Raw genomic sequence first — 17,310 nt, 5'->3', positions numbered from 1 at the left:
TGTGGATCTTTCTGCTCTCAGTCTTGTCTTTAGTAAGTGAAAAGCTGCTCCACTGGGTTGTGACTGACTTGGCCAGTGAAAGAAGCCTGAATAAGTTTCTTTGCCTTCAGGAACTAGCTTTGTCTGTATGTTTTGGTTCCTTACTCATCTGCAAAATGAAGCAACATCCTATCAGATTTGCACAATTTAGCTGAATCTGAGCAGAGACTATGGCCGTATATATTTTAGAGTTCATCCTGCTACTTTTATCAGCAATCAGATCCTCAAAAAACTTCAGTAACCTGGTTCCACTTGCAGCTAATTGATTGATGATGTCATGATGCTTCTCTTAACCTTTTCTTCCCATCATTCTGCTACAGGTTAATCTTGGTTTCATCATCCCAAAGAATCATTAATCCAGCAATGAGTGCTAAGAGGAACTTGGAGTGAGGCATCTTGCCTAAGGACAATTTTACATGTGGACAGGAGAAGCTGGGGTTCGAACTGACAAACCTATGATTGGTGGGTGATGTTTCTATCTGCTGATCCACAGTTTTAATGTTGATTTAGTCTGGAGTGTGCTGTGTGCTTTTCAATCATATGAATATGAAATGAATTCAAAGTTAATGTTTTATGTTACCACTGAACTGAAGTTAAAAAAAGAAGATTAAAAACAAAGGTTAAAGCAACTACATTAGCACTTTTGCTAACATTTTAACACTAAATGATCACAGTTTAAAAACACACAAAGCTACGGTAAATGACATAAGATGTCTCGTAATAGTATGCACCATACGGTAACTAACTTTAAAGCCAATTTAAATTTTGTGGCATTTAACTGTGACAATTACAGCAAGAGATAACAGTGTAAAAAAATAATGTTGCGGTCAATAAAAAGAACAAAAATTCCAGTTTAGCTGGAAGTGGCAGCTGGGTCCACATGAAGACAGTGCAGCTGTACACACATAACCTATTATCACCCTTAACCTCTCAGCTAGTTTCTAAATGGTTTCATCTGCTGCTCAGCAAGCAGAAAAAGTTAATAACTTGGTCAGTTTTTTTTCTCTCAATAGTAGAAATAGGAGGTGTATATTTGAATGTCTTTTCATCATCCCTGTGTTTCTACCATAGATTTGCCTTCTCAAGGAACAGAGACACCATCATTTTTTTTTTTTTTTTGAGATGCAGTATGTCTAGTAGCTACATATATTCTCACCTGTTGTTCTAGGCTGCCTATTGGCTCACAGACTGTACTAACAGTCCCTTCACCTCATTCGACTTTACTACATAAAAACCTACTGCAATTTCATAGAGAAATCAAGCAGCTTTTACAGATGTTGCTGTCTTTCTTGATTCACTGCAGATTCAGTTGCTTCCAGACGTGATAGACAACCTGTGCAACATATAACCAATTCCTTTAGAAAGTGAGCGGGTTCAGAATAAAGAAGTAAGAGAGGGGTATAACAGTGAATGACCAAGGCTCTGGTTGTGTGACCAAACCAGACTTGATCTCTCAAAGCAAAAACAAAGAGGTTTCTAAAAGCTTTACCCACTAGAGTTGCGGTTCTTAATCCAGCACTGGGTGGTTTGAACAGCTGGCCAGCAGCACCAGAGCTTCTGCTGCAGATGCAGCTGTGCAATTGTGTTTTCATCTTCTATTCTTTTGTCTTCTTTAAAACAAAATGCATTAATTCACAACAGATTTTTTTTTTTTATTCATAAAAACAAGATTTGTATGTGGATTTTGGGAAAAAAACATAACATTACAGCCTTTTTCTTATTCAAATGCAAATAATCAAGTGGACTAGCACACAACATGGTGAAGTTAACCCTTGTTTAGAAGGCACAAAAAGTAACAGCACTGCACACACACTAACAGCACTGGATACAGTACCAAGGTCACAAACTAGGTCTTAGAGGGTAAATTCCCCGATTTTCCACTTACTTATTATGGTTGTATTTTGAGAAGTACAAATGAAGCATGTTAAAATTCCTTCTGTTTTCTCTCTCTCCATGTAGCTCATAAACTAGAGTTTTTGAGTTGAGATGATAAACCTCTGGAGGAGTTGTGAAGGAGCAGTTTGACCAAATCTACACCTTCTGTAGTAAGAGCATCTACAATGAATTTAACAAGTACTGTTGATGACATTACCAGAACTGAACATCTCCTCCTAGTGATTTCATCTGGAGTTTAATGTATTTAGAAGTTGAGGGATGTTGTCATTCATGGAAGGCAGAAGGATATTTAATATCATTTATAAACATGCACTCCCCCAACTAGTATTACAGGATGCAAGTTAAAGAGAACTGTTCAAAAACCAAACTGCACTTGTGCACTCAGAGCTTTACAGTGAGCTTCAGCGTGTATTGCTTTTAGTCTTAACTATCAAAATCAACTTTTGGCACTTGAAGAGAAGATGATCCATAAAAGTAAATTAAAAATAATTAATGACAAAAATCTGTCTGTGAGGTTTGGGGACACTTGAAAACTGGAAAAAGAAGGCAGAAAAATAAAGCTTACATTTCACTTTAGGATAAAGTTGTTAGCAGAAATTAGCAGTCTGGTCAACTGTGTGCAAAATTAGCATTTTTTGGCTTATACAGACAATAAAAGTCAAATATTCAGTGACATATTCGCTCTGCTCAGGCCACTAGCTTGTGAAGAAAATGTGTGGCTAAAATGTTCCAATATAACATTGTCATTTGGTGCTAGGCTGGGTAGACTCATAAGTCTGATCTATAAAAGTAAATTGAAAGATGTAAAACAAAAATAAACATTAAAAAAAAAAACCCATAGAATTAAAAGGAACTGCAGGGTCAGACGCTAATTCCCAGGGCAATACCTTGCACATTACAATGGTAGTGACTTCATTTTCCCATGGTACTGTATCCAAAGCAGGATAGAAAGAACATCAGTAACTTTATCAAGCGTCATCCATCGCTACACTTTGCTATATTCATTAATTGCAAATATGCCAGATTTGTTACACTCCCAAGTTGCATTTCAACTTTACTCACTTGTGCTGAACAACAGAAGACACAAAGTGACACTAGGGTGATTGGTAGTGGTAATGGAACACATCTGAAATCCCATTGAGTCTGATAAGAAATCTTATTTCTTACAAGACATACTGTACGTGGATAAATGTTATGTTACTGGCCCACTGCCATAGTTAAAACATGGTACTAACTTAGTGAAGTTACACTTACAGTCATGCTTTCAAAGTCCAGAATAAAGGGTGAGGCAGTGATTTTCTCTCTTTTGTTAGTGACAACACATCCCATAAAGATGATGATGATTTCCATAAGCTAACCTGATTTATATTATTATGTCTGTGCTATACAGCTATTTGTTAATGCTAAGCATCAAATATGCTATCAAGGGTTACGAAAGAAGTCTATTTTATAAAAGGTAAAATACATTGTAGATTACTGAGATATAGAAATATTATCAGCTTGGTAGTGGCTCTATGAAAAAAAGCTATTAAGCGTGTGTGGCAGAGCTTTAGACTATGAATATTACTCCTTATTTTTAAGGCTCTTGATCTTCTTGGCAGCGTAACAACTGGTGACGGATACAAACGTGTAGAGTTAAGTAAATATTCAGGAAACAAAATCTGACAATACTATTCATCACTGTCAGAAATTGATGTGCATTTGCAAGCTAGTGTTCTGCATTGGCATTTTTTTGTGTGGGTCTAAATTCTACGTGTAAGATTTTAGCACAATGTAACACAAAAAGGGCCAAAATTATGACATTCAGTCTTTTTCACTAAAAGAAACACCACAATACAAAGCTTTGGTTTTCCTCCTGAGATGACAAACTTGTAAAAATGGTGAAACCAGCAAGAACTGACTTTAAAGTCCAAAGATTCTCATCTAAATCTGATTTGTTTTTAACAAGTGCAAAATGGACGAGAAGTGAAAGAAAGCTTCTGTTCAACAACAAGCTACAATAAATATCCCATGGATATTTAAAGGTAACTCGGAACAACTCAATTAGTCGTTTTCATTGGTAACTTTAAAATCCTTGAGATTTTTAGCTAACTCATGCTTGCTAACCTCTTCAAAACATTTCAATAAGAAAGGCAGTGTCCAAGCAGCAAAACACCATTTCAAAGCTCTTCAACTCAGAACAGTCCTCCAGCCCTGCCAGCCCTGTCGTCTAAGGTTCTCACAGTGCGAGTTTAAGTCAGTGACATATTAGTAAAGCTGAGTGAAAAATACAATTCACTTAATTAACATGTAGAGCAATACATTTTACAAAAAGAATGTACATTGTACAATACATGAAATCCAGTCAAAAGTCACGACAAGGAGAGTGAACGTGCAAAAAAGACAGCATAGTCTAAAACTGTTCAGAGAGGAGCTCACACAGTCTTTGTGAAACAGTGTCCCTGCTGGTCCTGAGGGTGAGACGGTACATCTGAGCAGAAAATAGACAAATAGTTACATAGGCTGTATCAAAGTTCAATACGTGGATGAGTCTGCATGTGCTGTGCATCTTTACCTGGGCTTGTGTGTTGGGTTCCAGTCTGAGGAGGCAGCCCACCTGAGTGCTTTTAGTGTGAATGATTCCAGCTCCAACAAAGTTTTCTGAATTTGGATCCACCCCTTCCAGCAGAGCTACTCCAAAACCTAAGATCTACAAAAGAAAAGTACAAAAATGGACAACAAAAAAGCAGATTGATGTGAGAAAAAACAAAAAACAAAGTCTGTCTGAACCAGCCTAAACACAGTGTGAGGTGGGATGTCAGTGAGGCAGCTTGTCGGATTGATGAGTGCAGTAGCTGTTCAGTAATTCTGCTAGTTGGAGAACAGAGATTCCCCAAGTGAATGGATGAGATAACATCAATTAAACAATGTCAGCTCCAGTTGGGCCGCATCATTTCCCATTTGAATCGTACATTATAGCTTAATGCACCCCATAGTCGACACCTTACAACAGTGTTTAGTGGATATAGTGCTGTCTGATAGTTGGGGGGCGTGGGAGGGGGGGTGGAAATGACAGACCCACTACTTGATTGGCTTGGCATTGTTACATTCATTCTGATATGTGGTTTAAATGTGTTTTTATGTTCCTTCAGCCTAAAGCTGTCATGTACATATGCAAAAGTTAATACCCCCGTTATTTTGAAATTCTGAAAAGAGAAAATATTTCATCCATATAATATCACATTAGCTATTAGTTGTTCAAAATAATAGCAGTACAATGTACAATATTTTTTATTGCTACATGGCAAACAAGTTCCCAGCAGGTGCAGTAGATTCTCAGAAAACAAACAAGACCCAGCATTTATGATATGCAGCTCTAAAGACTGTGCAATTGTGCAGTTAGTTGAAAGGGGTGTGTTCGAAAAAATAGCAGTGTCCGCCGTTGACTGTACAAACTCAAAACTATTTTGTACAAAGGTTTTTGTTTCTAGGATTTAGCATCCTGTGAATCACTAAACTAATATTTAGTGGTATGACCAGTTTTCTTTAAACTGCTTCACATCTGTGTGGCATGGAGTCGACCAACTTGTTGCACCTCTCAGCTGTTATTCCACTCCAGGATTCTTTAACAACATTCCACAACTCATTTACATTTCTTGGTTCTTGGCATTGGGTCTTGGGTTCTTGGGTTCTTGGCATTTCACAAGTTCTCGATTGGATTAAGGTCCGGGGATTGTGCTGGCCACTCCATAACATTCATTTTGTTGTTTTGGAACCTAGACTTTGCTCGTTTACTAGTGTGTTTGGGGTCATTGTCTTGTTGAAACGACCATTTCAAGGGCATGACCTCTTCAGCATAAGGCAACATGACCTCTTCAAGTATTTTGACATATGCAAACTGATCCATGTTCCCTAGTATGCGATAAATAGGCCCAACACCATAGTAGGAGAAACATGCCCATATCATGATGCTTCCACCACCATGTCTTCACTGTGTACTGTGGCTTGAATTCAGAGCTTGGGGGTCGTCTCACAAACTTTCTGTGGCCCTTGGACCCAAAAAGAACAATTTTACTCTCATCAGTTCACAAAATGTTCCTCCATTTCTCTTTAGGCCAGTTGATGTGTTCTTTGGCAGATTGTAACCTGTTCTGCACATTTCTTTTTTTTAGCAGAGGGACTTTGGGGGGGATTCTTGAAAATAGATTAGCTTCACACAGACGTCTTCTAACTGTCACAGCACTTACAGGTAACTCCAGACTGTGTTTGATCATCCTGGAGCTGATCATTGTCTGAGCCTTTGCCATTCTGGTTATTCTTCGATCCATTTTGATGGTTGTCTTCCGTTTTCTTCCACGTCTCTCTGGGTTTGCTCTCCACTTTAAGCCATTGGAGAGCATTTTAGTTGAACAGCCTATCATTTTTTGCACCTCTTTATAGGTTTCCCCCCTTTCAATCAACTTTTTAATCAAACTACGCTGTTCTTCTGAACAATGTCTTGAAAGACCCATTTTCCTCAGGCTTTCAAATGCATGTTCAACAAGTGCTGGCTTCATCCTTAAATAGGGGGCCACCTGATTCACACCTCTTTTTTCACAAAATTGATGACCTCAGCCATTGAATGCCACACTGCTATTTTTTTGAACACACCCCTTTCAACTAATTGCCCAATTGCACAGCCTTCAGAGCGAGCATATCATGAATGCTGGGTCTTGTTTTCTGAGAATCTACTGCACCTACTGGTAACTTCTTTGCCATGTAGCAATAAAAAATATACTAAAAACCTGGATTATTCTAGTTAGTCACATTGTACTATTCTAGCTGAATGTGCGATGTAATAAGCTGCAAAACCCCCTAATCAAGCAGAAATCATTGCTCTCCTCTGATTGATTACAACTATTTACTTTACTTAAAAAGAACTTAGAACTGAACATCTTTGCGCCACTGACAGTACTGTTCAATGAGTCTGGGTCACTGGTGTCTGGGTCACCAGAGGCTTTGACAGCACCTGTCCACATGAAGATAGGTTAGGGAGCATATTTCTGTAAATTTATAAGAAAATGTTGCATAATATATCTTTTAAGTGCTCCAGAAACACATTTACAGTAGGTGCAATTTTCTATGATAAGTAAAGCCTGGCTCGTTTTTACACATTAGGCTCTATGCTCTACTGCCCACTAGTTTCTCACTTTTGCATGATGTAACTTCTGGACTATCCCAACTTCTTTCTGTCTGTGTCCACAATGAAAAAGTGTTAAAAAATGCCAAAATAGAAAAATATAGTGTCAAAATGAGTTTTGATCAAAGCAGTCAGTCAATATTGAAAGCTGAGCAGTCTCATTTTATGTACTGCTTTTTTACCTTGGCTTTGGTAACTTCTTTATCCATCGGGTGTTTGGCTTTGAAGATTTTCTGAACCTCCTGCTGAGGACTAAGGACAAAGACAAGCAAGAGAAGACAATTACTTATCCCAATAACTTATGTTACATTGAAGAATGCTATCCACTACAAAACCTGCCATAATCATTTATCTATTTTTACCTCAGTGTGATCAGTTTTGATTCTTGCATTAATATATAACCTGAATGCCATGAATCATTTATATTACAGGTTATGATTGTGCTTTCATTACATCCAAAATAGTCCACAATAGTCAATTTAAACTAAATAAAAAGCAAAAATCCCAAGTTAACATAATAGATTTTTTTTTGTAGAAACATATATTTCAAGATTTAATTGAGGCTGTTAACAAAATCCAAATGGTTTGAAATGGAGGCAATTAATTTCTATACCAAATGTATTTTTAATTATATAGGACTTAGACTTGAGAACCGCAAGGGGACAAATGCAACCGTAAGGGGACACAAGCCAGTGTCTTCATGTGCCAGTCCCAAGTCTGGATAAATGCAGAGGGTTGTGTCAGGAAGAGCATTCGACGTAAAACACCTGCAAAATTAAACTTGTGAATCATGACTTTCACACCGAAAATAACTTTCCATAACGGATCGGTCTGGAAGTCTGCTGTTGACCTACAGGGTACTGGTGGAAATTGGACTACTGTTGGTTGAAGAAGGAGAGGAGAAAGGTGTGTTCGTATGCAGAGAGAGAAGAGGAAAGCTAAGAATGTAGGACTGACAGTAGGGACTTTGAATGTTGGTACTATGACAGGGAAGGCAAGACAGTTGATCGACATGATGCAGAGAAGGAAGGTGGATATACTGTGTGTGCAGGAGACCAGGTGGAAAGGTAGCAAGGCTAGAAGCTTAGGAGCAGGGTTCAAGTTTTTCTACCATGGGTCAGATAGGAAGAGAAATGGAGTAGGAGTTATCCTGAAAGAGCAGTTGGTGAGGAATGTTCTAGAGTTGATTAGAGTATCAGACAGGTTGATGAGTCTGAAGCTGGAAATTGAAGGTGTGATGTTCAATGCTGTGAGTGGTTATGCCCCACAGGTAGGATGTGAGTTAGAAGAGAAGGAGAAATTCTGAAGTGAGTTAGATGAAGTGATGCAGAGCATCACCACAGGTGAGAGAGTGGTGATTGGTGCAGATTTCAATGGACATGTAGGTGAAGGGAACAGAGGTGATGAGACTGTGATGGGCAGATTTGGTCTTCAGGACAGTAACGCATTTCACTTTCACGCATAACACTTTCTTCCAGAAGAGGCAGGAACATAGGGTGACATATAAGAGCGGGGGTAGAAGCACTCAGGTGGACGACATCTTATGCTGGCGTTGTAATCTGAAAGAGATCAGTGACTGTAAAGCATTGGTAGACGAGAGTGTAGCCAGACAACACAGGATGGTGGTGTGTAAAATGACTCTGGTGGTGAGGAAGATGAAGAGGACAAAGGCAGAGCAGAGGATGAAGTGGAATGTTGTGTAGTTTTCAGGAAGGAGCTGAGACAGACTCTGAGTGGTCAGGAGATGCTTCCAGAAGACTGGACCACCAAGCTAATATGATCAAGGAGACAGGTAGGAGGGTAGTTGGTGTGTGATCGGAAAAGAGAAAAGTGGACAAGGAGACTTGGTGGTAGAACGAGGACGTTCAGGAGTGTATACAGAGAAAGAGGTTAGGGAGGGAGATGCAGTGTAAGGTGAAGGTAGAGGTGGCAAAGGCCAAACACAGAGCATATGAGGACTTGTATGCTAAGTTGGACAATAAGGAGGGAGACATGGATTTGTACAGGTTGGCCAGACAACGAGATAGAGATGGGAAGGATGTGCAGCAGATTAGTGTGATTAAAGATAAGGATGGAAATGTATTGACGAGTGCCAGGAGTGTGATGGGAAGATGGAAGGAGAACTTTGAAGAGTTGATGAATGAGGAAAATGACGAAAAGGGAACGAAGAGTAGAAGTGGTGACTGGTGTGGAGCAGGAAGTAGCAAAGATTAGTAAGAGTGAAGTGAAGAGGATGTTGAAGAGGATGAAGAGTGGAAAGGCAGTTGGTCCTGATGACATACCTATGGAGGTATGGAAGTGTCTAGGAGAGGTGGCAGTAGAGTTTCTGACTAGTTTGTTTAACAAGATCTGAGAGTGAGAGGATGCTGAGGACTGGAGGAGAAGTTTACTGGTGCCAATTTTTAAGAACAAGGGAGATGTGCAGAGCTGTGGCAACTACAGAGGAATAAAGCTGATGAGCCAAACAATGAAGTTGTGGGAAAGAGTAGTGGAAGCTCGGCTAAGGGCAGAGGTGAGCATTTGTGAGCAGCAATATGGTTTCATGCCTAGAAAGAGAAAAACAGATGCAGTATTTGCTTTGAGGATGCTGATGGAGAAGTACAGAGAAGGTCATAGGGAGTTGCATTGTGTCTTACTAGATTTAGAGAAAGCGTACGACAGGGAGAGAAGAGCTGTGGTGTTGTATGAGGACGTCTGGAGTGGGAGAGGTGGAGGAAAATCTAGAGAGGTGGAGGTCTGCTCTGGAAAACAGAGGAATGAAACATAGTATTCAAGACAGAATACATGTGTGTCAATGAGAGGGACCCAGGTGGAGAAAAGTGTCAGGTGTGTTGTGTGATAAAAGATTATCAGCGAGAATTAAAGGAAAGGTGTTCAAGACGGTGGTGAGACCAGCGATGTTGTTCGGCTTAGAGACAGTGGCACTGAAGAAGAGACAGGGGCAGAGCTGGAGGTAGCAGAGCTTAAGATGTTGAGAATCTCTTTGGGAGTGACGAGGATGGACAGGATCAGGAATGAGGACATCAGAGGGACAGCTCATGTTAGATGTTTTGGAGATAAAGTCAGAGAGGCCACATTGAGGTGGTTTGGACATGTTCAGAGGAGAAACTGTGAATATATCGGTAGAAGGATGCTGAGGTTGGAGCTGCCAGGCAGGAGGTCTAGAGGAAGAACAAAGAGGACATTTATGGATCTAGTGAGAGAGGACATGAAGTTAGTTGGTGTGAGAGAAGAGGATGCAGAGGACAGAGTTAGATGGAGGCACATGATTCGCTGTGGTGACCCCTGAAATGGAGCAGCCGAAAAGAAAAGAAGACTTGAGACTAGACTTAAAACCAACTCAATGTGACCTCTTAGATACAGAGAAGAAAAATTGGGGTCAGTTATGTCGATAGGAACGATGGAACCAAGTGACAATTGGGTGACAAGTTAGGCATTAAGAATACTCAGCAGCATCACTCAGAATATTTAAAAAAGCTGCTAAATACAGAATTATTATACTTCTTATTTAATAACAACAACAACAACAATAAATTGCTTGCCTATCAGGTTTTTCTTTCTGACAAAGCTTATTACTTGCTTTGGATCCAACATGTAAGTTGCTTAAATAAAAGCATATGACAAAAATTTCTAAATGATAATGTAAAATGAGCCTTACGCTCCCAGCTGTTTCCAACGTTGGAAGAAGTCTTGGGATGTCATTTCTGTGGGCTGAAAAAACTTGTTCAGCATCACCGGGAGTTTCACTGCTATGTTCTGAAGAGTTCCACCGTATCTGTTCACATGCATTGACAGAAATTAGCATAGACTGTGTGAAAGGAACTAAGACCACAACTACATTAGGCCAGGTGTGCTCTAAAATGCTCCAGGTGTTTCACGTTGTTTCTGCATTTACAGCTTTCCATACTAAAATACCACTAAAAAGGGGACATGGAGCATTCTTGTTCTACTGCGAATGCTTGGAGGACTGACAACCAAGCCAGCCGCAGAAAACAAGCAGAAGATGAATATTTTCTGTCCTTCTTTGTGCATATTTCATACCGAGCAGACTTCTTTCTCCATACAGTCTGTTTTTAAGACAAACATTAACGGTAGTGTCACCACCTCTATGGTAGTGATGTAACAGCTTTCAACCAGAGCTCTGTATTCCATGTACAAACCACAACATCAACATGCTTTCAGATTTACACACTATGGAGGTCAGTTTGGAAAAGCTTTGGTGTAGAGATAGGAAATTGCTGAATCAGTCTGGACGGATAGCCAAAATGCATAAAGGTAGGTAAAGTTACAGATCTACCTGGCTTAATGTAAATGTAGTCTAAATACTCGAACGTAAAATGTGGTTTCAAAACCAACCTGAACTGGATGTTGAGTACAGGAGCATCGGTAAAATCTGACACACACTCAATGTTGAGGATCTGCTGAACTTGAGCCCCACCATCTACTATAGGGTCTACTGCCTTATTGTGGACATTCAGCTGTGGAGACAGTTGTCAAGGATTTGACAAAAAACCAAAGTTTATGAGGCTAACGTACTTGTTTACCTACCCATTCACATTATTCATTTTGCAAATTAACTGTAGTGCAAATGCAAAGTAGGATTAGTAGTACCCACTCTGATTATTTAGTTACTTGCAATAACTAAACTCTAGCACTTGCTGTGGGCTACAATGGTACCCAGAAGTCAGTCACACGAAGCTAACAACCACTAGAAAGGATATGAGTCTTGAGTGTGTCGGGACTGGTCACTGATGAGGAGAAGTTGAGGAACTGGGCAGAAGTCTTGTTGCCATAGAACACATATATGCGACCTGGTCAACAAAAGAGGTAAAACCATCTTTGTGTTCACAAGTTTTTAGTAATGACATCACCTTCACATTTATACATACAAAAGGCATATTTCACATCCTTTAAAATTGTCAAGTCTTATTAGATTTTCCAAAAGTCAGTGATCTCTTACTGAGGACTGAGGATTAAAAAGCTGCTTACCCAGGTTCTGTCTGTACTCAGACCTCAGTCCAACCTGCAAAAGGAGATTCTCATAGAGGACACCGTTGTTCTTACAAACAAACCTGGAAGTTACAAAGACATTTACTGACTTAGAATAAAGGCTTATGAAACTAAAGCTTTTATTTACAAACCGTGACAACAGAAGAAGAGTGACCTAGGCACAGAAGGTACCAGATAAATGTTAGGGCCCTCCTAACATTTGTTATTGTCTACTGAAGAAATCTTAACTATGCAATAACACATATGAAATTACATGTTAAGCAAATAAAATGTTAGATTCTTTAAAATATGACTCCTTTATCTTTGATGACAAAATGCTTGGAATTTTTTCGTAACAGCTGTAAGATTAAGTGTCTAAGTGTCTTGGACAAAAACTCTTAAGTTGGAATTTTATTTCTGTGTTTTGCACATAAACATTTGAAATTCATGTGACAAACGCATGAAGCTTCTTAAGATACTGCAAGTGGTTAAAGACTAAAGATATTTGTTTGAGAAATCGGAGCTTGGATATGGCCTTTTCATAAATCTAGGTCATGTATCACTCACTCATCTTTGCGAAAGTACAATACTAAATTGGTGTAGTGCCCCTTTAATATTTAATAGAACGTGGATTCTACAGTGTGTCTGAGTTTATACAAACTACATTTATTGATACAAGCTTCAAACTCCATTTGTTTGCTAAAACCAAGCTCACAGTATTGTTCCACCTGGGAAAGTTTTCCTCATTCACATCTATCGATGCTGGTGTGGCGCTGTCGGAGAAGGCATCGACTAGCAGACTGGCTCCTGTGGAAGGGCTTGAGTTTAGATTTAGCAGGTCTGTGAACGAGGGAGTGGAACCCTGGGAGAGAAACATAAGTAAATAATTGTTAACATACAGAACCAAAATATAAGCACACAAAATCTGAACAAAAGTGTACAGTTTTGTATATAAAAATACTAATTATGAAGCCGTGCTAAATACAGTGTTTCCCACACATAGATTATATTTTGGTGGGCCACCCACGTATTTTTGGCTACCCAGTTAAAATATTCTGTCAATGAATGAAGCTCAACTGTTATTTATAATTTAGGATCTTCAATGTTTAATGCAAGTTGGAGATTTAGGTACACTAAAACCAACAGACTGTCAATGTGTACACTCACATACCATAGCAAATGCCATTTCTCCTGGGATCAAAAAACTATCACTCTCTCTCTGCAATCAAAACTAATCTTCCTCCACTATATACAGGCCTATAGAGCAGTATATGTATTTCTACTATTTACAGTGCATTCCGAAAGGATTTAGAGCCCCTTCCCTTTTTTTAATTCCATTGTATTTCAGTCTAATACTAAAGCCGTTTACATTTTTTTAAACTTTATTCTACACTAAATACCCCATAATGACAAAATTACAACAGAGTTTTAGAAATGTCTGTTCATTTATTAAAAAAGAAAAAAAAACTGAAATATCAAATTTGCATAAGTATTTAGACCCTTTGCTCAGTACTTTGTTGAAGCACCTTTGGCAGCAATTACACACTCGAGTCTTTTTGGGTATGATGCTACAAGCTTTGCACACCTGATTTTTTCCCATTCGACTTTGTAAATCCTTTCAAGCAAGTCGGGGCTCTGGCTGTGCCATTCTAGGACATTCACTGCAATGGTGGTTGTCCTTCTATAACTTTGTCCCATCCACACACAGGATCTCTGGAGCTCAGTGAGAGTGACCATCAGGTTCTTGGTCACCTTTCTTTCTCCCCCGACTGCTCAGTTTGCCCAGGTGACCAGATATCAGAAGTACCCTGGTTGTGCCAACTTTATAGTGTGTGTAGAAGTAGTTTTTTTGTGGCCTTCCCCAGACCTATGCCTTGTTATAATCCTGTCTCTGAGCACTGCAGGCAGTTCTCTGACCTTATTGCTCTTACTCTGATACAGTATGCAGAGTCAGCTGTGAGGCCTTCTGTATGTGCCTTTCCAAATGATGTCCAATCAATTTCATTTACCACAAGGTCACACTCAGTCATGGTGTTGAAAAATTTCACCAATGATTAAGAGAAATGGGAGGAAATGTTATTGCACAAGGTCTGAAAACGTTCTAAAATTCTGTTCTCACTTTGCGTTGAGTGTAGCTTAATAGGAAAACAATTTATTTAAACAAATGTAGTATCAGGCTGCAACATAACACAATTGATGTGAAGAGGTTTTGAATACTTTCTGAATGCACTGTATACTGAGGATATTTCAAACAAATTTGCAGAGACATTTTCAAGAGAACAAACCACATGTTATATGTAAGACCAGAGTAGCTGTAACTAATAATAATAATTAAATAATTATGTAATGCAATTCTCTATAGTTATTTTTTCACCACATGGTACAGACTCTACTCAACTTTTGGCACCAAGTGATTTGTTTTCCACTGCAGATATAAGTACCTTATCAGTCTAAGTGGTCATCATTGCAACCCTGCAGCAAACCCACATATTGACAATGGAGCATATGTAAGGAATAATGTTCTTGAAGTTTGGGAAACACCGATGGCAAGATGACTGTGTTTGCTTAAAGGTGATGCAGAGGTAATGACACACGAGTAAAATTCAGTGGAGTTGAGCTTGCACCATGTGATAGAAAAACACAATATATGTTGTTTCTAGTAATATACCATAGTCCCAGCAGAGAACATGATGGAGCTAGAGGGGACAGGGCGAGGTCTGTTGGTAGAGAGAAGGTCTGCCAACAGTGAAGGAAAACACTGATCGAGAAATAAAAAATAAAAAGAGAAGAACAAGACAGAGGGTTGCACAAAGGGAAGGAAAGAAAAAAGAGAAGTGAAGATGACAAAGGAAATACTAATAAAACAAAACGAAATCAGAAATAAAGACAAATTAACAATATACAATGATATGTCCACAGAAAAAACTCAATCTGTCCCAACTACATTACATTGCTCTGTTATAGCACCAAAATGGTATTACCTGGTTTGTGACTTCATTGGTTTCAGTGTGCTCACTGCTGCCATTGACATTTCGTCGGGCATTATTAATGTCAGGCAGATTACCTGGACCCTTCTTCTTTTTCAGCTTGGCCAAGATTGAAGATTCTCTCTCTGGGAAGGGGGGCATTTCTTCTAAGACTGTGGCCTTTGGAGAGACAGAGAGCAAGACCGTAGTAAAATGATGGGCCTGGGCAAGACACACTGCTACAGCAGCCTTTTGGTCACTTCACACATCTATAACCACTGCGTTAAATCTTAAGTGATGACACCACTGAACTTGTATCTACAGTACAAAGAGCTTTTCTCACAGATGTGACTTTTGAGACCCTATAGTAATATTATTAGTGTTAACACTTGTTTATGTTCAAAATTAACTAGAATGTTTTTCAGAGAGGGAAAAGACAATGTTCGATCATTTCACAAACTTTGGAGCTGGAGCATATATGCTCCTTTAGATGTTTGTAAAACTGCCATTATAATGGTGAAGCACATTACTCACAAATACAATGTGAAAAATGTTGTGCCAAATGTACATGTAGCAAAACATAGAAAGCCAAAATAACAAGGCTTAAAGTTGTGACTGCATGACTCACTAACCAGTATGTCAGTGCTGGCGACGCAGCTGAGCCTAAGGTACTCAACAGCTCTCTGCTGCAGCTCTACATCAGCATTGCGCAGCTGGCTGTCTGACCGCAGGACGTCTTGGATCGTGGCCTTTACTTCTGGAAACAAGTTAATGAACTTGATGTAGGCCGACAGAAGCAGAGCCCGAGTAGGGACAGAGCACAAGTGGAACTTGGAGTGGAGAAGGTTGAACTGGACCAGAGGACTGAAGGAGAAGACAAAACAGTAGATGAAACATACAGTCATTTAAATAATCTCAAGACAAAATTATTTCAATGTACATTAAAATATATTTAAAAGTTTTGTCACGTATTGCAATAAAAAAAGATGTCTGGCCGTAGCTAGCCATGCAGATAGAGTTGCTTTCATTAATTTTACTTTCAATAGATGAAATGCTTCCAGATGTTGACAGTGACATTTAACTATGGGCACTTCTGAAAGAGCCTTTCCTGTTTAATTTTTTTGTGTTATTCTTAGGGCTTTGATCCTAATTTCTCTTAAATACCTGTAATTGCTTTACTGGCTGGAATAGTTTGATTACTGATAAGCAGAATGACCACCATCTCTTCTAGCTAAACTAAATCAAAAATCTTAAAACGTTTGATAAATGTCAATTGAACTAAAAGTACCACATAGTGAAGGAAGTTCACGGAAAAATAATAGAAATGTTATCACATTTTCATCTCCAATCGATTTATTTGTTTCACTCCATCAAAATATCAGCATTAACTGTCACTTATTAATATTTCTACTTTCATAACTATTTGCAGCTGTGTGCAGTCTGTTCGATTTTTCATTTGATGGTGCCCTATCCCTTTTAACAAACTGCACAATAACTTCATAAAGCATTAAGACCATGGATCCACACTAAAAATTCTTCAGCATGTTCTCAAACACTAACTGCAGCTGCCAGTCAAATGTATACTCTGTGAATGTGACAAATTACCTGTGTTGTTAAAGTTCATAATTTTCTGATGATTTCATGCTGAATGATAACATTTTTAGTTCAAACAAAACTCAAAAGGTGCTTCAAGAAACACACAGACACGGTCTTTAACCCTGTCCTCTTTAAAAGACCAAGTGAAAGAAGCTGCCTGAACTTTTTATTGAAGGTTATTTTATACTGCCACAACAGAACTGTGCCACTTTTAAATGTACTAAGAAGTAAAGAAGCCTTTTTTTTCTCGCCATCAATAAAACAGTGTAGTATATTAAAATTATTTTTTATAATAGCAATAAGCCAACTAGCCCGCACTGGGGATGGGTTTTTTTTTTTTTTAACTTTCTCATTATTTTTATTCATGACCTATAAATAGTATTTATTCCTTAATGTAACTCTATAGTTTCTCCGCCTTCTCAATAAAAAAATACAGATAATATTATTAAGAATATTTTTAAACTTTTAATGCAAATGTTTATAAAAGACAATTTCAGCAATTGATTCAAAACTAAAATCCCATAGTCATAGAAATAACAATTAATACTTTTTTATGACTGATATTAGTAAATGGCTCTTTCTACCAGCTGGGCCACAGCTGCTCTAATTTTAACACTTACTTTTAAATAATAGAAACAAAGTAGAGATTATATATTATATTTAGTT

At 38.6% G+C, this 17,310-nt stretch overlaps 1 protein-coding gene across 2 annotated transcripts in view; it reads right to left on the bottom strand.

Annotated features, from left to right (window-relative positions):
- Positions 1 to 1,670: 1,670 nt before the first annotated feature.
- The window catches only part of LOC137109575 (AP-2 complex subunit alpha-2), a 30,335-nt gene continuing 14,695 nt past the window's right edge, over positions 1,671 to 17,310 (bottom strand). The window contains exons 13-23 of one of the 2 annotated variants that reach the window (XM_067494937.1): positions 15,681 to 15,912; positions 15,064 to 15,228; positions 14,751 to 14,840; positions 12,811 to 12,944; positions 12,083 to 12,165; positions 11,816 to 11,904; positions 11,450 to 11,574; positions 10,752 to 10,868; positions 7,276 to 7,345; positions 4,490 to 4,624; positions 1,671 to 4,405 (exon numbers count right to left, since the gene is read on the bottom strand). In XM_067494937.1, coding sequence (XP_067351038.1) covers positions 4,328 to 4,405; positions 4,490 to 4,624; positions 7,276 to 7,345; positions 10,752 to 10,868; positions 11,450 to 11,574; positions 11,816 to 11,904; positions 12,083 to 12,165; positions 12,811 to 12,944; positions 14,751 to 14,840; positions 15,064 to 15,228; positions 15,681 to 15,912 — 1,318 coding nt within the window. In that variant the 3' untranslated portion in view covers positions 1,671 to 4,327. The remainder of the gene's footprint in view (positions 4,406 to 4,489; positions 4,625 to 7,275; positions 7,346 to 10,751; positions 10,869 to 11,449; positions 11,575 to 11,815; positions 11,905 to 12,082; positions 12,166 to 12,810; positions 12,945 to 14,750; positions 14,841 to 15,063; positions 15,229 to 15,680; positions 15,913 to 17,310) is intronic. The other variant, XM_067494938.1, reaches the window with a different exon arrangement.

The sequence above is a fragment of the Channa argus genome, chromosome 2 (assembly GCF_033026475.1).
Source record: "Channa argus isolate prfri chromosome 2, Channa argus male v1.0, whole genome shotgun sequence".
NCBI classification, from domain to species: domain Eukaryota; kingdom Metazoa; phylum Chordata; class Actinopteri; order Anabantiformes; family Channidae; genus Channa; species Channa argus.
This window is presented reverse-complemented; position numbering and strand designations above follow the sequence as displayed.